Source organism: Vicia villosa, unplaced genomic scaffold, assembly GCF_029867415.1.
Source record: "Vicia villosa cultivar HV-30 ecotype Madison, WI unplaced genomic scaffold, Vvil1.0 ctg.000397F_1_1, whole genome shotgun sequence".
In the NCBI taxonomy this organism is placed as follows: Eukaryota; Viridiplantae; Streptophyta; class Magnoliopsida; order Fabales; family Fabaceae; genus Vicia; species Vicia villosa.
Window position 1 is genome coordinate 704,647 of NW_026705178.1, and position 22,864 is coordinate 727,510.

The window sequence follows — 22,864 nt, forward strand, 5'->3', positions numbered from 1 at the left end:
AGTTTCTTTAAAAATCAACCCTCAATTTCTAATAGTCAACATCGTCATGGAATGTTGCACCAAATTCTAAATCAACAACTTGTTGTTACCCATTGAATCTTAGGCTAAGATGTATTAACTTCATATTGGGTTGATATCATTGTTGAAACCCTTATTTATGGAGTTTTAAACCCATACCTTTAGAGGTAGACTTTACTAAATCTTTGGTCAGTGGTTTAGTAAAAGGATCAGCCAAATTATAGCTTGTTTGTATATATGTCAGTGAAATGATTCCATCCTTTATCATTTTTATCACAAGAGAGTGTCTAAGAACTATGTGTCTAGACTTTCCATTATATACTTCACTGAATGCTCTAGCCAGGGTGGCTTGACTATCACAATGTATCAACACTTTTGAGACATCATCTTTAGCTAATGGGACATCCAATAAGAGATCTCTCAACCACTCTGCTTCTTGTCCAGTTGACGCAAGAGTCACAAACTCTGACTCCATGGTTGAGAGAGTAATGCACATTTGTTTCTTACTCTTCCAAGAGATCGCACCTCCAGCTAATGTGAATATCCACCCAATTTTAGATTTATAATCTCCAACGCTTGATATCCAACTTGCGTTGGTATATCCTTCTAGTATGGCAGGAAACTTACCATAATGAAGGCCAAGACTTTTAGTCTTTAACAAATATCCAAAAATCCTTGTTATCGCCTTCCAATGTTCATCATTTGGATTTCTAGTAAATGTATTCATTTTACTAACCGCAAATGCTATGTCTGGTCTAGTACATTGCATTAAGTACATTAGACATCCAATTGCACTTGCATAATCCAATTGTGCCATGGATCTATCATTGTTCTTTTGAAGTTTGACACTAGGATCGAACGGAGTGTTTACTTCCTTAAAGTTAAGGTGTTTGAACTTTTCCAACATTTTTTCAATATAATGTGTTTGATTAAGTTCATAACCCCCGTTATTTCGTTTTACTTTGATCCCTAGTATAGTGTCAACTAATCCAAGATCTTTCATCTTGAATGTGGAAGTTAGAAAACCTTTTATTTCTAAAATTCCATTCATTTCATTGCTAATAATCAACATGTCATCAACATATAGACATAGAAATATTATAGCATTTCCACACACTTTTGTGTACAAGCATTTGTCACAAGAGTTTGGAATGAACCCATTTGAAAGTATGGCAATGTCAAATTTTTTATGCCATTGTTTTGGTGCTTGTTTTAAACCGTATAAAGATTTGACAAGTTTACATACCTTTTGTTCATTTTCATGAAGTATGTAGCCTTCAGGTTGCTCCATATAGATTTCCTCGTCGAGATCGCCATTTAGGAATGCTGTTTTAACGTCCATTTGATGTACAATAAGGTTGTTCAAGGAAGCTAGTGCAAACAATATTCTAATCGTCGTAGTTTTTGCTACTGGTGCATATGTATCAAAATAATCAATACCTTCCTTTTGTCTAAATATTTTTGCAACTAGTCTGGCCCTGTAGGTGTTTAATGTACCATTGTTGTGATACTTCTTCCTAAACACTCATTTGCATCCAATGGGTCTTGATCCCTTTGGAAGATCAACTAGTTCCCAAGTATGGTTTGACATAATTGAATCCATTTCATCTTGGATAGCATCCTTCCAAAAAGAAGCGTCTCTAGAATTCATTCCTTCTTTATATGTTTTAGGATCATCTTCAGTTTGAAGAATAATATGAATTTTATGAACATCATTCTTGTTATTTCCTTCAACTAGATAAACGAAAATAAGTTGAGAATCGATTTAATCTGGTCCTAGAACCTTATTCCTACATGCCCTTTTGCTTCTTCTTGGTTCGGGTTGTGTTTCAACAATCCGCGTCGAATCATTTTCACAAAACTCTTTGATCGTGGGATTCTCTGGTTCCTTATTCTTTGTGATAAGATTTTCGAAGAATTCCACATCTCTAGATTCGAAAATTACATTATACTCTAAATTTAAAAGTCTATATGCTTTGCTATTTTGTGCATATCCTATGAAGGAACATCTGATCCCTCGAGGACTTAATTTTGTTCTTTTGGGACCCATATTTTTGTAATATGCCACACACCCCCACACTCTAAAATAATCAATATTTGGTGATCTTCCTTTCCATTTTTCATATGGAGAAATTCCAGTTGTTTTTAATGGAATTCTATTCATTATGTGACATGCGGATAATAATGCTTCACTCCACAAATTAAATGGCAACTCTGAATGCATTAACATAGCATTCATCATTTCTTGATATGTTCTATTTTTTCTTTTGGCCATGCCATTTTGTTGTGGTGTGCGAGGCGTAGAACATTCATGTATTATGCCATATTCTTCACAATATGCATCAAATTCTGCCGAGAAGTATTCACCACCTCTATCACTTCTAAGTACGTTTATGGTAGTACTTAATTGATTTTTGACTTTCGCTTTATAAGTTTTAAAAGCATTAAAGGCATCATCTTTATGCTTTAAGAGGTATACATGTGTGAACCTAGAACAATCATCGATAAATGTTATAAAATAACAATTTCCCCCACGGGTCAATATTCCATTGAATTCACACAAGTCAGAGTGCACAAGATCAAAAACATTTATTTTTCTTTCAACACTTTTGAAAGGTTTCTTAATCATTTTAGACTTAACACATATTTTGCATTTTCCGAAATCATGAATGTTACATGATATCAACCCAGATTTAATTAGTCCATTCATAGTACTAATATCAATACGTGCTAATCTAGAGTGCCATAATGAAATGGATTCAAGCATATAAGCAGAATTAGAAATTTCATTAATAATATTGTTGGTAGTACAAAGTTTGATCATTCCTTCAGCGGAATATCCTTTTCCTACAAATATACCATTACGGGTCAATATTAACTTGCCCGATTCATATACAGATTTAATGCCCGGTTTTCCCAACAAGTCCCCACTAACAAGGTTTCTATTCATGTCGGGAACATGAAGAACATTGACAAGAGTGACTTTCTTTCTATAGGTGAAGTTGAGTTAGACGGATCCTGTTCCAACGACTCTTGATCGCACTTCATTTCCCATTTTCACTTCCTGTCCATCATTGACTTTGGTATAGGTTTTGAATGCCGCTTTATCATAAGATACATGTACAGTTGCACATGTGTCATACCACCATCCTTGGACTTTTCCTTTGATGGCCATAATTTCACTTACAGTAGCGATTATGTCGTCATTGACATGAACAACATTAACCTCAGTTTTGGGCTTGTTGTGCCTGCAATCTCGAGCATAATGTCCAGGTTTGCCACATGCATAACATCCATTTTTTGTATCTTTTTATCCGCAGAGTTTTTGAACCTGTTAAAATCTTTCTTTGGACCAAGATAGTTTTTTGTGCCATCATATTTTTTCTTTCCCTTTGCAGCAACAGTATTTTCCTTTGCAAATCCAGCGGACTCGGTCTTTTCACGATCCTTCGTTTCTTCCTCGATTCGAAGGTGTTTATGAAGTTTCTCCAATGAGAGATCCTCAGAACTATGCATCAATTTCTTTCTGTATACTTTCCATGAAGGTGGCAATTTTGATATGATTGCACCAACTTGAAAAGCTTCAGGAACATCAATTTTTACGGCCTTTATTTTATTCACGAGAACCTGTAACTCGTGTACTTGTGCAAGAATAGGCTTGGAATCCAACATTTTAAAGTCAAAGTATTTAGATATTAAGAACTTTTTCGTACCTTCTTCTTCGGCCTTAAATTTGAATTCAAGTGCTTTCCAGATTTCCTTTGCAGATGCGGTATCAGTGTAGAGATCATAGAGACGATCGGACAATGTGTTCAGAATATGTCCACGACATAACAATTCATCTTCCTTACGTTTCTTTCTCTCCTTTTTGATTTCATCGGTGTCATTCGCAGTTGGTTGTGGAATTTCCTCCAAGTCAGGATCCAAGACATATTGAATTTTCAGAGTAGTTAGGAGAAAAGTCATTTTGTCTTGCCAACAGGTAAAGTTTGTTCCATCAAAACGATCTAGTTTCACAAGGTCCTGGTTCATGATTTTGATGCTTGAAACAGAAGCGTCAGTGGCCATGGTTTGATATACTTTAAGATTGTTAGAAATTTTATGTTTCAATCGAGAGGACCGAGGCTGAAATCGTGAATGGAATCACTTTCCTTAAAGTATTTCAAGCACTCTCGAACGTGTTAGAGTTTCGATGCAGAAATACCCAGGATAATTCAGCCTTATCGAGTTTGCGCAAGACCAGCGAAAACTCGAATGCAGTGAAGAACGATCTGGAATTATTCAGAGGATTTTCGGATTTTGTGATGTGATTTCCTAATGCGGAATCATCTTATATAGGCCATGAAAATATTGGTTTCAAAGGTTGCGACCCTTAATGAAACAATATATTTTCAAAAGATATGATTGTTGCACTTACACTGGTTCATGCACCATTTGTATGGTTTCACTTCTGCATGATTTCATGAACAGTTGCCACCTTTCCGATTCAAAATTCAAATCACGGACACTGAGCAAAATGTAACAACCGGCCGAAGGCCGGTCGTCGCCCGTCGGAGCCGCCTCATTAACGTCGCGAATAGCCCGGTCGCTCCGATGCAACGTCTACAAGCCGCCACTAGTGCCTCTACGCCCCCGGAGCCGGAGTCGGAGCCGGTGCCTCTACGCCCCCGCGAGTGGTTGTAGCATTGGGACAAGTGGCATAATGCTTGGGACCACCATATTTGTCAATGTGACACTTTATCCTCTTTTGTCCTTTTGTTGAGTTAATGGTATTAACTCTTTATAAAGACTTTGAAAGTGAGTGAATCTTCCAATGTGGGACTTTATTAAATGCATTTATTAGCATTTACTCACTTTCATCATTTTGTCATTTTAGAACATCACTTATAATAAATTACAAGAATTGCAATGATAAAAAATACGCGAAGAGAGCAATGTTTCATGGCTTGAATCATAAGATAATGAAAAAGAGAGATAACTCAGAAGAGAAAGCAATTTTTAGATCTGTTTTAAGAAGATATCTCAAAAGCGTTTAATAAAACACAAAACTAAATAGAGTGAGTAGAGTTTCCATTTGTGTCTAGTAAGACAAAAGGGGTGATAGTTATTTTTAATGGAAAGACAAAACTAAGTATTATTATTTACCAAATTAATGACACATCACATCATATGCACACATGCACATCATACATATGTATAAATTTTTTTAATTCAACAAAAAATTACAATCTCTCTAATCCATTTATAAAAGACAATTGAATCAACAACAAATTGTATATTTAATTCATGTATTAAACCAAATGCATAAAAATTCAAATACATCAATTTTTTTTTTTTTTGGAAAAAAGTAAATACATCAAGTGTTGTTGATTCTAATGTCCCTTCCAAAAATGTACTATACCAAATATTTTTTAATGGATTTAATGTTCAATAAAACTATTAATTAATTTCATCACTAACCATTTTTGACTAATTTGAGTTGCATTCTTCCTTCACTAACCATTTTTGACACCATTTATTTAATTGTTAGGAATGATTTTCTAATTTTTTATTTATTTATTCGTCATTGAGTGGGTTTGATTTCATCAATAATTCAATAAGGTAGTGTCATTCTTTGTCATTGTCATGAAATTACACAAGTCCTTTGTCAATGAGATGTATGTTATAATAACCATTAGATCAATAATCCATGAACGGCTGAGGTACTATTCCAATTCTTGTGTTTCTTCATAGACTCAAAAACTAAAGTTTCTAAAACAGTCATTCACTTAGTTTTGTTTTTTCATTAGAAATAACTATCACCCCTTTTGTCTTACTAGACACAAATGGAAACTCCACTCACTCTATCCACTCACTCTATTTAGTTGTGTTTTGTTAAACGTTTTGTATATCTTCTTAAAACAAATCTAAAAATTGCAATTGTGTGCTCATTTAACCTTTTGTTTAATTGATTTCCATAACTACTATATTCCTGCTTGTCTCTATAAATAGTCCCTAACTATTTGTTGATTTTCATTGAAAAGTGAAAAGATGGCTACCCGTATCAACTAGGGGTGGCAATTGAATCCATTAAATTAAAATCCATCCACCAAAAAATCCATCCAATCCAACCACCAAATAAAAAAATAACATAATGGATGGATTAAATCCATCCAATTATATACATGGATGAATCCAATCCATCCAACACATTTTGATAATCCAATGGATTATTTTTATTTTATACTTTAAATGGTTTAAATTATTTTTTAATAAAATATGAAAATACAAAAAATCGAGTTTCTTCATAAAATTGAAAAAATTGAGTTTTTTCTGAAAAAATGAAAAAATTGTGTTTTTACGAAAAACGGAAAAAAAAGTTAGTTTTTTCAAATAAACGAAAAATCGTGTTTTTTCGGAAAGACGAAAAATCGTAGTTTTTTTGGAAACACAAAAAAATCGAGTTTTTTCAGAAAAACGAAAAAAAATTGAGTTTTTTCCCGAAAAACGAAAAAAAATCAGGTTTTTCCGAAAACACAATAAAGTCGAGTTTTTTTTTTCGGAAAAACAAAAATATCGAGTTTTTTTGGGGGAAACGAAAAAATCGAATTTTTTTCGGAGAAATGAAAAAAGTCGAGTTTTTTTGGGGAAAACGAAAAAATCAAGTTTTTTTTTTCAAAGAAACGAAAAAAGTCGAGTTTTTTTTTCAAAAAATGAAAAATCGAGTTTTTTTCGAAAAACGGAAAAAGTCGAGTTATTTTCCCGAAAAACGAAAAAAGTCGAGTTTTTTGTTAGAAAAATTAAAAAAGTCGAGTTTTTTTTTTGGAAAAATGTAAAAAATCGAGTTTTTTTTTTTGGGAAAACGAAAAAATTTAGTTTTTTCAGAAAAAACGAAAAAATCGAGTTTTTTTCGAAAAACGAAAAAAGTCGAGTTATTTTCCGTAAAACAAAAAATGTCGAGTTTTTTTGTCAGAAAAACGAAAAAATCGAGTTTTTTTCCGGAAAAACAAAAAAATTCGATAAAAGATCAACAATTTGTCATATGATCAAAATAATTTTAAAACTTAAATGTGATTAGTTGATAGGATAACACATATGAGAATAACATTTTTATGTGAGAATATGATAATGAATCTGAATTATTAGATTTTAAAATAAATTGTGGGGATTATGTGTCAAACTTTTCTTTTCTCTCTTCCTTTCATCGTTTCTCATATCTATAGAGAACCAAACACTTGTGCGATTTTTTTTGACTAATTTGAGTTGCATTCTTCCTTCACTAACCATTTTTGACACCATTTATTTAATTGTTAGGCCGTGACGCTGGGCGGTTCTGGCCCATCAAGAACTTTTGTGAAAGCCACTAAAGGGGTAAACGCCACGAATCCTGCAGCAAACACAGAAGCTTGTAAATCTCTTTTCTATTGTTCATCAGAGATAGAAAAAAACAGATATGTTAAAGCCAAAGTGGGCGTTACCAGAAGTCCAGGACAAGCCTACTGCATAGCTAAAAGTCTTCTGGAAGAGGGTATTTTCACAATTTCTGCAACAGCTCTGGGCCCTAACTTATGTCTGTTGGAGGAGAATATAGATGGAGATCTGGAGACCCTATTAAAGACGGAGGCGACTGGAAGAATCATTGGTTCAAAGAAGTCAGAGAATGGAGAAAATCGAACGCGGAGTGCGCGATAGTAGCTTGGATATCTATCTTTGGCATACCCTATTTCGTTAGGAACGAGAGATTCATCGATTCTTTATTGGCTGACATCGGCAAAGTTGTAAACCCCCAAAGCATTAGTCAAAAACCTAACAGACTGGATGTTCTAAATCTTATGATATACACAGATTTAGTGGACCAAATCAGAAATAGAGTGAAAGTTAGCATAGATGGGATTTGGTACAACTTACTTATCATTGAGGAATTCTCTCTGCACAAGGAGGACTCGGACGAACCTCCATGGCCATATAGCTCTTCTTTAGACGAAGAAGACACGGTTTCTTCACCGGGAACCACCTTTAGCGCCGATTACTCTTGCCATCACGCAGTTCTCAGCCCCAGACCGTCGCGGTCTCATCATCAGCCGCGGCCACCGCCTGCCTTCTCCGGATCCAAACCTAACCCGTCTCGGGAAGCGAAACACCACAAAGCAGGCGATGTTGACGGTTTGTCAGCGGCACAAAAGTTTGAAGGGGACAGGTCAGGAAAACAGATGGATTTGTACAAAGGCATTAATTGCGAAGACTCATCTGCGGATAACCTCGATGCACTTTCTGGAAAAGCGATAACCTCAGACCCTATTTCCTTGATCTCTTGCAGCGCCGTTGCCGAGAGTACTGCAAAAAAGGATTCGAGGAGAGAAGATTTTGAAGGGGTGGAAAAGGTGGGCCCAACAGGTTTAGTAATTGAATGCAATACGTTTATTAAAACAGGAAGTTTCAAAAAAGATTATCCAGATGGGGACCACTTGCTATTGGTGACGGAAGCCACTTGTCCTAAGGACCAAGTCAACAATATTATAGCAGGATTTCCAAAGTGTGATGTGGCAAATTCGGTAGGACCCAGCAAAGTCAACAAGATACATGAAGAAAATGAGGAGACTTCGGGCAGAAACTCCTACGTCTCAAAGTCTTTCAATTCGCCTAACAATCTCAACTCCTCTAACATGCCCAAAAATCATTTTTCCTTTCTGTTGAAGAAAAAGAACCCCATAATTAAGAAGAAAGGAGCAAGTAGTAGGAATAAACATAATCTATGATTTGATGAATAGTGCCAAAAGGTGAAAAATTCAAAAAAAACTAGGAAAAAAATCAGGGAGGTGCTGGACTTAGGAGAAAAAGTCTTGGATTTCTCTCACCCTATCCAGCGCAGGAATCAGCAAGATTTGGAAACACCTCAGAGTTCTGAACTTCATTCCAACCACAAAAAAAAGCTTTTTGTCAAGAAGAACTACCTCTCGGGAGGTCTTCCTCTATCTTGTGAATCCATCTCTAGCTCCGATATACGAAACTGCAACAACAGAGGAACATACGGTGCGAACAATCATGCTTCGGAGGGACTATGGAATTCTATAACAAGGCTGGGAATCACAAACATTTCTGACAAATTCGACCCGATCAAAAGCTTGAAGATAATGGAGTCAAGGGACCACAAAGGGGAGAAGGAGACAAAGGGGACCCAAATCCATGTATCCCCATGATAATTCTGTCGTATAATTTGCGTGGTGGTGGAAATCGGGCGAAGTGTAAGAGAGTCAGATTTCTAATTCAAAAAGATGATGTTGATATTTGTTTCATCCAAGAAACAAAACTTAGTGGAATAGGATTGAGTGTTGTCAAAGAGATGTGGAGAAATATTGATGTTGAATGGTCTTTTTTGGATGCTAATGAAGCTTCGGGAGGCATTCTTACCATGTGGAAAAAAGATTTATTTTCTCTAAACTATAGTTTTAGAGGCGATGGTTATCTTGGTCTATGCGTGGAGAAGGAGGGTAAACTCATTTACTTTGTAAATGTCTACGCTTCTTGTGACAAAGTTACTAGAAGGAGGACTTGGAAAAATATTTGCGAGTTCAAGAACAATAACTTAGACGGATCTTGGTGCGTTGGTGGAGACTTCAATTCTATTTCTTCATTAGATGAAAGAATTGGAGTTACTAATGGTGGTCATAGTAGGGAATCAAGATTCTTTAACGAGTTCATAGAGGCAATGGATTTGGTGGACCTTCCCACTATTGGCGGCAAGTTCACTTGGTTCAAAAGTAACGGGAAGGCTATGAGTAGGCTCGATAGATTCCTCCTTTCGGAGAGTTTTGTAGAAGATTGGAAGGTCGTATGGCAACACATAGGTGAGAGGGACGTGTCCGACCATGCTCCCATTTGGTTGAAAGAGAATAGAAAGGATTGGGGTCCTAAGCCATTCAAGTTCAACAACTTGTGGATTAATCATGACGATTTTGGTAGTTTTATGGAAGAGGAGTGGAGAAAGATAGTAGTCAAAGGAAGAGGAGACTATTGCTTGGTTGAAAAGTTGAAAACTCTTAAAAGCCGGATCTCTTGGTGGAACAAAACGGTCTTTGGGTGGATTGACCTCAAAATTGACAAAGATGCGAAAGAAATGAACTCTTTAGATAACTTGTTTGCTCATTTTGCAGGTAACATTCCGGATGATGTGGTTAACAAAAGGTCGAAAGTGGCGGAGGATTTTTGGGAAAACCTAAACAAAAAAGAAGGATTACTTAGACTTAAATCAAGACAACTTTGGCTCGCCGAAGGGGATGATAACACACGTTTCTTTCACAATTCCCTAAAAGATAGAAGAAGAAGGAACTCCTTATGTGTTATTGAGACTAGGAGGGGTAGATTGGAAGAGGTCATGGAGATTAAAGATTTCATTTTCAAACACTTCGAAGGGTTTTTTAAAGAAGAGGCGTGCTTTAGACCGGAGCCACAAGGGATCAATTTGAAGTCTTTATCTTTTGGAGATTCCTCGAACTTAGAAAAACCTTTTTTCGAAGAAGAATTTAAGGACGCTATTTGGTCGTGTGATGGGAACAAAAGTCCGGGCCCGGACGGCTACTCATTGGAATTCTTTAAAAGGTTTTGGGTTCTTCTTAAAGATGACCTCATGAAGCTTTGCAACGACTTCCATGCTAAAGGTACGCTTGTCAAAGCTATCACCTCCTCCTTCCTAGCGCTTATCCCTAAAAAGAAAAATCCACAAGACTTGTCCGAGTACCGCCCTATTAGTTTAGTGGGGAGCATTTACAAGATCCTTTCAAAGATTCTAGCGGCTAGAATGAGAGGTGTGTTGGATAAATTAGTTTCTTCTAATCAAACCGCCTTTGTTCCGGGTAGGAGTATGATGGATGGGGTTTTAATGGTTAACGAGATCCTTGATTGGGCTAAAATAAAGAAGAAAGGGTGTCTATTTCTTAAAGTGGATTTTGAAAAGGCATACGACTCTATCTCATGGAATTACCTTAGGTGGATTATGGGAAGAATGGGGTTCGGGAAGAGATGGTTGAAATGGATGGAATCTTGTATCTTCACTAGTCACATGTCCGTGTTGGTAAACGGAAGCGCCACCAAAGAGTTCAAAGTTCAAAGAGGTTTACGTCAAGGTGATCCGATTTCTCCCTTTCTTTTTGTCATAGCTAAGGAAGGCCTTAGCGCTCTCATGAACAAATCGGTGGAGGTAGGGGACTTTAAACCGCTCAAATATGGAGAAGATGATTTTGTGGATATACTCCAATTTGCGGATGATACCATAATCATAGAAGAACCCACATGTGATAATCTTTGGAGTATGAAAGTGTTGTTAAGAGGCTTTGAACTTGTCTCCGATTAGAAAATCAACTTTCACAAAAGTAACGTTTTTGGCATTCATATAGGAGAGTGGCTTTCTACATCGGCTACCTCTTTCCTTTCTTGCAAAAAAGGTTCATTTCCTTTCAAATTTCTTGGAATTTGGGTTGGAGAAGGTGCTAGTAAGAGGAGAGTGTGGAAGGATGTGGTTGCTAACATAAAGTCAAGGTTGTCGTCTTGGAAGGGGAGAAACATATCCATAGGCGGAAGGGCGACTCTTATTGGATCGGTGCTTAATGCTATTCCAATTTTTACTCTTTCTTTTTTTAAAGCTCCAAGCAAAACTATTCAAGAGATTAGAGGTCTTCTTAGTAATTTCTTGTGAAACGGGAATGCGAACAAAACAAGCATTCATTGGGTGAAGTGGGAGAATGTTTGTAAACTAAAGGAGAAAGGCGGGTTAGGTATTAGAGATGTTGACGATATGAATAAATCTCTTCTTCTCAAATGGAAGTGGAGAATTTTGAAGGAGGATAATGCAATTTGGAGTAGATTTCTACTTTTGAGATATCGAAATCCAAAATTTAAAGTGCTAGCATCTAGTGGGGAAGTTCTAAACCGGGACGATTCTAGTTGGTGGAAAGATATCATTCTTAACGACTTCAAAAAGGAGGATTCTGTTGATGGCTTCAATGATTGGGTAATATGTGACTTCAAGCAAGGCAACACCATTCTTTTTTGGCATAGTAGTTGGTTGGGTGATCAAACTCTTCGCGAATCCTTTCCGCTTTTGTTCGATCTTTCAACCAATAAACTTTGCAAGGTTAGTGAGGCCATTTCTTGGAATAACGGTGTTTTCTCTTGGAATTTAGGTGTTCCCATGGGTATTGATGGATTGGACTCTTTGGGACCGAATTTGCTTCATCAACCCACAAATGGCACCTCCATGGCCATTTCTCTTCTCATGAGGGATCTAAAAGTGTTGTTGGATAGAATTACTCCGAATACCGTGGACTATGATGATTTCCATTGGAAACTAACTTCTAACGGTGTGTTCTCGGTAGCAAGCGTGTCTTCTTTGGTGTCCAACTCTAAAGATATAGCTTGGCCATCTAATACAATCAAATTGTTGGATGTCATGTGGAAAGCAAATATACCGAAAAAGGTTAAAATTTTCTCTTGGAGATTCTTTATCAAAAGACTTCCCCTAAAAGATCTTTTGGCTTATAGAGGTATTAATCTTACTTCTCTTGATTGTCCTTTTTGCTCTTATCACCCGGAATCTTCGGAACACCTCTTCTTCCAATGTCAAATAACAAAAACGGTTTGGGAGAAAATCTACCCTTGGTTGGGAAATGACTTGGAGTTCTCTTTGGAAGAGTTCAAAAGCTTCGGTTGTATCCAAGAAAAGGCGAAGAAATCCAACATTAGAGTAAACTAAATTCAATTTGGTTAGCCCTAATTTGGTGCATTTGGACCATGAGAAATGCTATTATTTTTGATAACGCTTCTTTTAGCTTTGAAACGGTCATCTCCAATATCTTGTTCTTCTCTTGGAGATGGTTATGTAATAGTGATTCTACTACTAGGAGTATTTTTTACGATTGGTACAAATTACCCCTAAACTGTTTCAACTCTTTATAGAGTTCCCGTTGTAAGGGTTGCACCCCTAGTGCGATTTCTTATATCATTGCTTATTGAAAAAAAAATTGTTAGGAATGATTTTCTATTTTTTTATTTATTCGTCATTGAGTGGGTTTGATTTCATCAATAATTCAATATATAATCTTATTTTAAAATAAAATAAAATAAGGTAGTGTCATTCTTCGTCATTGTCATGATATTACACAAGTCCTTTGTCAATGAGATGTATGTTATAAAAACCATTAGATCAATAATCCATGAACGGCTGAGGTACTATTCCAATTCCTGTGTTTCTTCATAGACTCAAAAACTAAAGTTTCTAAAACAGTCATTTACTTAATTTTGTCTTTCCATTAGAAATAACTATCACCCCTTTTGTCTTACTAGACACAAATGGAAACTCCACTCACTCTATCCACTCACTCTATTTAGTTGTGTTTTGTTAAACGTTTTGTGATATCTTCTTAAAACAAATCTAAAAATTGCAATTGTGTGCTCATTTAACATTTTGTTTAATTGATTTCCATAACTACTATATTCCTACTTGTCTCTATAAATAGTCCCTAACTATTTGTTGATTTTCATTGAAAAGTGAAAAGATGGCTACCCGTATCAACTAGGGGTGGCAATTGGATCCATTAAACTAAAATCCATCCACAAAAAAATTCATCCGATCCAACCACCAAATAAAAAAATAAGATAATGGATGGATTAAATCCATCCAATTATATACATGGATGAATCCAATCCATCCAACACATTTTGATAATCCAATGGATTATTTTTATTTTATACTTTAAATGGTTTAAATTATTTTTTAATAAAATATGAAAATACAAAAAATCGAGTTTCTTCATAAAATTGAAAAAATTGAGTTTTTTCTGAAAAAATGAAAAAATCGTGTTTTTACGAAAAACGAAAAAAAAATCCAGTTTTTTTCGAGAAAACAAAAAATCTAGTTTTTTTGAATAAACGAAAAATCGTGTTTTTTCGGAAAGACGAAAAAATCGTATTTTTTTTGGAAAAACAAAAAAATCGAGTTTTTTTTCCGAAAAACGAAAAAAAATCAGGTTTTTTCGAAAACACAATAAAGTCGAGTTTTTTTGTTCGGAAAAACAAAAATATCGAGTTTTTTTTGGGAAAACGAAAAAATCGAATTTTTTTCGGAGAAATGAAAAAAGTCGAGTTTTTTTCTAAAAAACGAAAGATTCGAGTTTTTTTGGGGAAAACGAAAAAATCAAGTTTTTTATCAGAGAAACGAAAAAAGTCGAGTTATTTTTTCGAAAACACAATAAAGTCGAGTTTTTTTGTTCAGAAAAACGAAAAAAATCGAGTTTTTTTTTGGGAAAACGAAAAAATCTATTTTTTTCAGAAAAACAAAAAAATCGAGTTTTTTTCGACAAACGAAAAAAGTCGAGTTATTTTCCGTAAAACAAAAAATGTCGAGTTTTTTTTGTCAGAAAAACGAAAAAAATCGAATTTTTTCCGGAAAAATAAAAAAATTCGATAAAAGATCAACTATTTGCCATATGATCAAAATAATTTTAAAACTTAAATGTGATTAGTTGATAGGATAAAGTATTATATATATATATATATATATATATATATATATATATATATATATATATATATGACATCATATGAGAATAACATTTTTATGTGAGAATATGATAATGAATCTGAATTATTAGATTTTAAAATAAATTGTGGGGATTATGTGTCAAACTTTTTTTTCTCTCCTCCTTTCATCGTTTCTCATATCTATCGAGAACCAAACACTTGTGCGATTTTTTTTTTACTAATTTGAGTTGCATTCTTCCTTCACTAACCATTTTTGACACCATTTTTTTTTATTTATTCGTCATTGAGTGGGTTTGATTTCATCAATAATTCAATATATAACCTTATTTTTAAAAAAATAAAATAAGGTAGTGTCATTCTTTGTCATTATCATGAAATTACACAAGTCCTTTGTCAATGAGATGTATGTTATAATAACCATTAGATCAATAATCCATGAACGGTTGAGGTACTATTCCAATTCCTGTGTTTCTTCATAGACTCAAAAACTAAAGTTTCTAAAACAGTCATTTACTTAGTTTTGTCTTTCCATTAGAAATAACTATCACCCCTTTTGTCTTACTAGACACAAATGGAAACTCCACTCACTCTATCCACTCACTCTATTTAGTTGTGTTTTGTTAAACGTTTTGTGATATTTTCTTAAAACAAATCTAAAAATTGCAATTGTGTGCTCATTTAACCTTTTGTTTAATTGATTTCCATAACTACTATATTTCTACCTGTCTCTATAAATAGTCCCTAACTATTTGTTGATTTTCATTGAAAAGTGAAAACATGGCTTCCCGTATCAACTAGGGGTGGCAATTGGATCCATTAAGCTAAAATCCATCCACCAAAAAATCCATCCTATTCATCCACAAAATAAAAAAAATAAGTTAATGGATGGATTAAATCGATCCATTTATATACATGGATGGATCCAATCCATCCAACACATTTTGTTATTCAATGGATTATTTTTATTTTATACTTTAAATGGTTTAAATTATTTTTTAACAAAATAATAAAATACAAAAAATCGAGTTTCTTCATAAAATTGAAAAATTGAGTTTTTTCAGAAAAAACGAAAAAAAATCAGGTTTTTCCGAAAACACAATAAAGTCGAGTTTTTTTTGTTCGGAAAAACAAAAATATCGAGTGTTTTTGGGGAAAACGAAAAAATCGAATTTTTTTCGGGAAAATGAAAAAAGTCGAGTTTTTTTTGAGGGAAACGAAAGAATCGAGTTTTTTTTGGGGGAAACGAAAAAATCGAGTTTTTTTGGGGAAAACGAAAAAATCGAGTGTTTTTGGGGAAAACGAAAAAATCGAGTTTTTTTGGGGAAAACGAAAAAATCGAGTTTTTTGGGGAAAACGAAAAAAGTCGAGTTTTTTTTGGAAAACGAAAAAATCAAGTTTGTTTTCAGAAAAACAAAAAAGTCGAGTTTTTTTTCGAAAAATGAAAAATCGAGTTTTTTTCGAAAAACGAAAAAAGTCGAGTTTTTTTCCGGAAAAACGAAAAAAGCCGAGTATTTTGTCAGAAAAACTAAAAAAGTCGTGTTTTTTTTTTGCAAAAACGAAAAAAATCGAGTTTTTTTCGAAAAAACGAAAAAAGTCAAGTTATTTTCCTGAAAAATGAAAAAGTCGAGTTTTTTTGTCAGAAAAACGGAAAAATCGAGTTTTTTTTCGAAAAACGAAAAAATCGAGTTTTTTCCGGAAAAACAAAAAAAATCGATATTTTTTTTGGGAAAACGAAAAAATTGAGTTTTTTCCGAAAAAACAAAAATTTGAGTTTTTTTCGGAAGAACGAAAAATCAATTATTTTTCAGAAAAATGAAAAACTATTTTAAAATACGTAAATTATTATTTTTATGAAATTTTTTTTAAAATAAAATATTTTTAATTGTCTTTTGGATGGATGGATATCCATCCATTAGAAATTTTTTAATGGATGGATTTGATGGATTTTATTCTTTAATGGATGAATTGAATTGAATTTTATTTAGAGAGTTTAATGGGTTGTAATGGATTAATGGATTGGTTTGATCCATCCATTAAGGATCTAATCCATCCATTTTGCCACCCCTAGTATCAACCATATGTATCTCTTCATTGCAATTCTGTGCATCGTTTCTGTTTTGACTTAAGGTATCATTAAATTTACATGTTATTTTTCTATGTTAAGTTGATTTAAACTTTTATCTAAAATAATTTATCATATGATTGGATCTCTATCAGAATACAAACAAAATCCTTTTATGTGAATAATATTTTATTTTATGATGTTGTAATTGAAATTGTCGATTGTTAAAACATAAAAGAATGTCTTTCAAATCGATAGCAAATATTCTTTTCTACTCATAATATAGTCTTGATAAATATTTATTAGTCAATGATACGATAATTCCTAAAAATTATTATATAACCCGATATTAATTTTTATATACAACTGTAGGCACATATAAAGTGGCTGGAACAGAAGAAAGATTTGATGACATTCCTTCACCGAGAGATTGTGAGAAACTACTCGATTTGTGTCCAGCTCATCCTCAAGAATGTATTCAAAGTTGTAAAAAGAAAGGCAGCACTTTCGGTAGCTCCTGTGAAGGAGGCCTATGTTGCTGTGGAATATAGCATTTTATGTCTTCGTACAAGTTAATGTACAAAGACTGTCAAAATAAGTTAAAAATAAATATATAAACTTCCGTTTTTTAATGTGTGGTCCAACCACAAATTTAAAATTATTTATTTTGTTTTTCCTTCAACAAAAGACAATCAATGGGTGTTCATAGATCGATCGATCCACAAACTTTCTAATTCAAATCAAACAAACTCAAAATTTACTCGAACTTATTCATTTACGGATATACTAAATCTAATCCACAATAATATGTATAGTTTGGATTCAAGAACCGGGTATGATTTTTTTAACATGTATAGTCGTTGACTCAACCCATTGATTTATCATTTGTGGTTTTTTATAATTTATTATTTATTTTAAATAAAAACATAAAATTAATATCTCACTACTAACCCCATTTTTTTTGAAAATAAAATTATTTAACAACACTATTACTGCTACTAGACCAATGTGTTTAGATAATTTTAAGATTAAGTGTTAGATTCTTATTTCATTTTGTATCATTTTCACCTATGTATTTTATGGATATAAGGTGTTATAAAGTGTTATGTCATATGGATGAATTTTATTGGATATTATATAATGTGCTATAAGTTTTTTGCAATTGAAAAAAATTATCAATATATATATATATATATATATATATATATATATATATATATATATATATATATATATATATATATATATATATATATATATATATATATATATATATATATATATATATATATATATATATATATATATTTCTAAACAACTCCAATCCAATTTACTCCATAAATGAACGAGTTGTTTTTGTTCGATTTTGACAATGAAACTGGGGGTTGAACATTGAACCTAACTAATTAAAATTTGACCGAGTTCGATAACGGGATAGGCAAAATATAGTCAAACCCAGGCAAAATATAGTCAAACCCACCCTGTATAGACCCTTACCTAATACTAAATAAGGTTGAATGTGGATTGGTATCTCATCCCACATTGTTCAAGGTGTTTGAGTAAGATTCGCATGTAAATACTTGACAACTCGTTGGATACCGCATTAAAGTTGTTGGAACAAGATTTTGTTCTACATCTCTAAGTTTTGATGATAACAACAGATGTATTTTATATGTAAACAATTTTATTTCTAATGTTTTCTTGAGTGTGCCCATCAGAAGCTCTATATGATTTAGGACTGTTGTCTAGATAATCATCAGAAATGATATCGTCATAAAGACTATTCTCTTTCACTTCTGAAGAAACATCAGAAGTTCTATGAAATGCTGAATATTAATCTGAAAGAGAATCTCCTGTGTACTTCTCAACAAGCTGCTGCTTCAGAAGTCTCAAGTATCTTAAAATCTGAAAACAAAGTCTACATCAGATACAGGTTGTTTCTTCAAAGATCAGATGTCAAGATATGTTCGTTCAGAAGAGTTGTTGCTCATCACTCTGATGACATAGTTTAGATTAGCTGATAAAGATCAAAGATCAGAAATACGAATTAGTTGTTATGACTCTTGTTCAGATATCAAGACCTGTTTCTCAGATGCGCTATTGCACTATTATCTGAAGACATTATTCTATTATGAAAAACTCTAATATTATTGCTTGTATTGTTCGTGTTTTCTCACTCACAAATCGGTTATCTTTTGAGATACAAATTTGATCTAGGAAGTCCTGCGTCGTACTTTGGAAAGGTTGTTGCTATTATTTCTAAAAGACAAAGTTCTGCTCTTATTGTTTATGATGTTCTCATGCTATCATAACAAAGTAGTTTCTGAACTACTCATCAGATAAATCATCATAAGAGCAAAGAAAAGAAAGTTATATCTTTCAAGCTTACTACTTCAGATTAAAAGTATATTATTTGAATATAAATCAAGAAACTTTCTCAAGAATATTCAGTACAACGGTTTGCTCAATAATTCACAATTATCAAGACGTTCGTACTATTCAAAAGTTGTCTTCCACGACCATCATGTCAAAGTTGCAAGCTACAAGCTAAGGAAATAATGTGCTCTACTATTCAACATCTACACTTCTATCCGTTGGAAAGTAACCGTTGGCTTTTAGAAAAAACTCTTCTATCCTCACAAAGTCTATTTCTTTTAAGACTATAAAATAAGATCAAGACTTCAGAAGAAATGATATTGATTGCCAGCTAAAAAATCGCTATTAAATCTCTTATAAAATTTAACGTCATGTAAGTCTCTCAACTAATTTTTTTGAAACTGGTTTTTTTCTTACTTTTAAACTATGTCTGGACTGTCAATGAAGACCCATTTTAGTCTCTCACAAAAAAAGGGAGAGTCCAAATTAGTCCTTAAGAAAGAAATTCTCTATTTAATCTCTTACAAAATTTAACTAAGTTATGTTAGTCCCTCTTTTAACCGATTTTTTTCTTATTTTTAAACTGTGACTGGACCCTTATTTTATGACTGTTTATTTAAAATTGTTTATGAAGGGATTGTAGAAAAATCATTGCGATACCACAACGTTTTTTCTTTGTTGAGTTTATTATCAGGCATATTGTGGGTGACTATGGTTTTTCTTGTGTATTAGGTGTTGTTATTGTTTCAGTTGTTAATGATCTTTTAGGAAGATTTAGTTCTGCTATTGGAGTAATTTAGGATAATTTCTTACTTTTGTAAATAGTACTTATGAAAAAAATAATACACATGGTATGTTGGAAGAAAATTAGTTTATATCATTTCCCTTAAGCCGTGATGATAACAAAGTATTAAATAAACAATTAGTTATACTAACATATGTTCAAGTGTGCAGGATCATTAGTTAAAAAATGTATCGGGCTTTGACTCAAATAGGAACATATGAAGAGAAGTTTGAGACTCAGATTATGAAAGATCAGAATCTAACGACTCAAATTCAATGATAAGATTATGATGTCTCACAACTAGGTAACACAGCTCCTGGTAGAAACTCGAATTGTGAAGACCATATACAAAGGAACTCAACCTTTTACCCGTACTCAATTTCCAAAAGAAGGTCTATCTTATCAAGTCCAGACACGGTTTAAAAATAGGAAAAAATCGTTTGAAAAAATATTAAAAGAGAGACTAAGATGACTTAGTTAAAATTTTTAAGAAATTACATAAAGAATTTTTTTCTCAAGGACTAATTTGGACTCTACCTTTTTTGTGAGGGACTAAAATGAGTATTCGCTGACAGTTCAGTCACGGTTAAAAAGTAAGAAAAAATCAGTTTGAAAAAATTATTAGTAGAGGGACTAACATATCTCGGTTAAATTTTGTAAGAGATTTAATATGAATTTTTTTTCACGAACTAATATGACCTCTGCGATTTTTGTGAAGAACTGAAATGGATCTTCACTCTTGATTTTCATATATGTGTATTTATTATTAATTGAAGAAAAATATGTGATATAATTAAAGATGTGTTTGGAATAAAATAATTAATGCACTTTAAAAGTAAAAAAATCTCATAAAATAGACAAGAAAAAAGTTCAAGAGACTCTTATAATAAAGAAAAGAGGTAATATTTATTAAAAATAAATGTTTCTTTTTTCAAAATAATACAATTTTTCGAACATAATTTATTAAAAGTTCTAATTAAATATTCAATTGATTTTTTTGTCGAAGCATTTGACTGAATTTGTTATATTATTTTACTTTTGAATTAATAAATTGTTTCCTTTTTAACATATTCATTACTCCCTCTGTTTTATAATAGGTGTCCTCCTTCAACTTTTATTTATCTCTAATTATTTGTCCTTTTAAAATATCATTGTAATATTTCTTATTTATTTTCTCTAACTTGTTCTCCCTTATTTATTGTATTCATATAACTACTTTACTATCTATTATTAATAAAATTTTTAATAAATAATATTTATTTTATCATTAAAATCAACACAATTAATTATTTTTTTAAAAAAATATTAAGATTGTGAGTACATATTTTAATTTTGACCACTTACAAAAAGTTATTCAAATTAGTTAATAGTCTTATTAAATGATAAATCTATTAAATAATACTAAAATAGAGATTTGGTATAGTAAATACTACTTTTTATAAGAGACAGTGTTGAGTCAATAAAAATTAATTTATTTGGTCTAATATATAAAAAGAAACGGAAAAATGTACTTCATGTTAAAATTAAATATTATATCATGTTAACGAGAATTTCAATGACACTCTTTTAAAGATTTCAAGTAAAAATTCTGAAATAAATTAATTATTTTAATTTTCAATTAATTGAATACAAGTATTCCCAAACAAAAACATATTAGTATTTATTTTTTAAAAAATTAAATTATTTTAATTTTTAATACATTTAATACAAATATTTTAAAACAAAATCATATATTTTTTAAACTCTTAAATAGAGTTCCAGGAGCAGTCGTTACGATTGTTAATAAAAATTTATTATTATTGTTTCAAAAATAACACATTTTACATTAATTTTTATTTATAAAATATTTTTTTTAGACCAAATTAACGCATTTAACATTAAAAAAAATTAATAAAATGTTTCTTTTTGACTAAAACAAACTATCCCATTTAACCCTTTTTAAATTGATTTCCTAAACTGATAACTTCACTACTTGTCTATATAAATAGTCCATAACCATTTGTTGATGATTTTTCAAGGTAATATGGCTACCCAGATCAACCATCTGTTTATTTTCATTGCAATTGTGTGTATCGTTTCCATTTTCACTCAAGGTATCATCAAATTTACATGTTATTTTCATAATTTATTTTGATTTTGATTTTGATATAAAATTAGTTATAGTGCAATTGTATCTCTATCAAAACATATAAACAAATCAATCCTTTTATGAGAATGCTATTTTACTTTATGATGTTCGAATACTATGTTAAAACATAAAAGAATGCATATAAAAACAATTGCAATTATTTTGATTTTTTCTTTTAAATCTGTAGTAAAATCCTAAAAAATGTTTATTAGTTAATATAATTATAATTCTCTAATATTTATAAATTGTATATATGTGGTATTAATTTCTGAATATAATAATAGGCACATGTAAAGTGGATGGTATAGCAGAAAGAACTAATGATTTTTCACCGCAAGACTGTGAGAAAGATCCTACTATATGTCCAAATCATCCTGAAGAATGTAATAAGAGTTGTATAAGGAAGGGTATTCGTTACCATAATGGTTGTCAAGGAAATCTATGTTGCTGCGGAGCATAAGACATCTATGTCTACAAATTATGTACAAATATTATCTTTATGGATAAGGCTACCATTCAAATTAAACAAAAATAATACTTTTATTTTAGTATTTTTGAGTACACAGTCCAAACAAAAATTTAAAATTATTTATTGTGATTTACTGTGAATTCATGTGATGTATTTGTGGTATGTTTTGGGATAGTGTTGGATTAAGGTGATAATTGAAATTATTTAAATTTAAATAATTGAGTTATAATGATAATAATAATTAAAATAAAGAGATTTTTAAGGTGAAAGGTGAATAAGGGCATTAGGGAAATAACATAAAAAAATTTAAGGGGTAAAGTAAGAATAAGTCAAATAAGAGAAAGAGAGTTTATTCTGTACGATCGGAGAATAGAGAGAAGACGTGAAGTGAGAGCTCTGGCACAGAGAACCAAGAGGGATTTTCTGTAGAACGCGGAGGAAGAAATCGATTACTAGGGATATTCGTGAAAAATTAGGGTTTATAGAATGTGTTGGGACTGACTTTCCTACACAGAA

The 22,864-nt window shown here is 32.2% G+C and overlaps 2 protein-coding genes across 2 annotated transcripts; one reads left to right on the forward strand and one right to left on the reverse strand.

Annotated features, from left to right (window-relative positions):
• Positions 1 to 3,025: 3,025 nt before the first annotated feature.
• On the reverse strand, positions 3,026 to 4,086 carry LOC131627729 (uncharacterized). The gene is made up of 2 exons (XM_058898585.1): positions 3,350 to 4,086; positions 3,026 to 3,266 (listed from the first exon to the last, which is right to left on the reverse strand). Exons 1-2 carry the CDS (start codon positions 4,084 to 4,086, stop codon positions 3,026 to 3,028), a joined length of 978 nt encoding a protein of 325 aa, XP_058754568.1.
• A 7,699-nt stretch (positions 4,087 to 11,785) lies between these two features.
• Positions 11,786 to 12,742, forward strand: LOC131627730 (uncharacterized). Its single transcript, XM_058898586.1, has one exon. It carries the CDS (start codon positions 11,786 to 11,788, stop codon positions 12,740 to 12,742), a length of 957 nt encoding a protein of 318 aa, XP_058754569.1.
• Positions 12,743 to 22,864: the final 10,122 nt, after the last annotated feature.

What these genes read in the sequence shown, in the direction of transcription:
- LOC131627729 (XM_058898585.1), bottom strand. Translation starts at nt 4,086, where the DNA reads ATGGCCACTGACGCTTCTGTTTCAAGCATCAAAATCATGAACCAGGAC. An exon ending in CCAAAGAAAGATTTTAACAG is followed by an intron (nt 3,267 to 3,349) that starts GTTCAAAAACTC and finishes TCGAGATTGCAG; the next exon opens with GCACAACAAGCCCAAAACTG.
- LOC131627730 (XM_058898586.1), top strand. Translation starts at nt 11,786, where the DNA reads ATGAATAAATCTCTTCTTCTCAAATGGAAGTGGAGAATTTTGAAGGAG.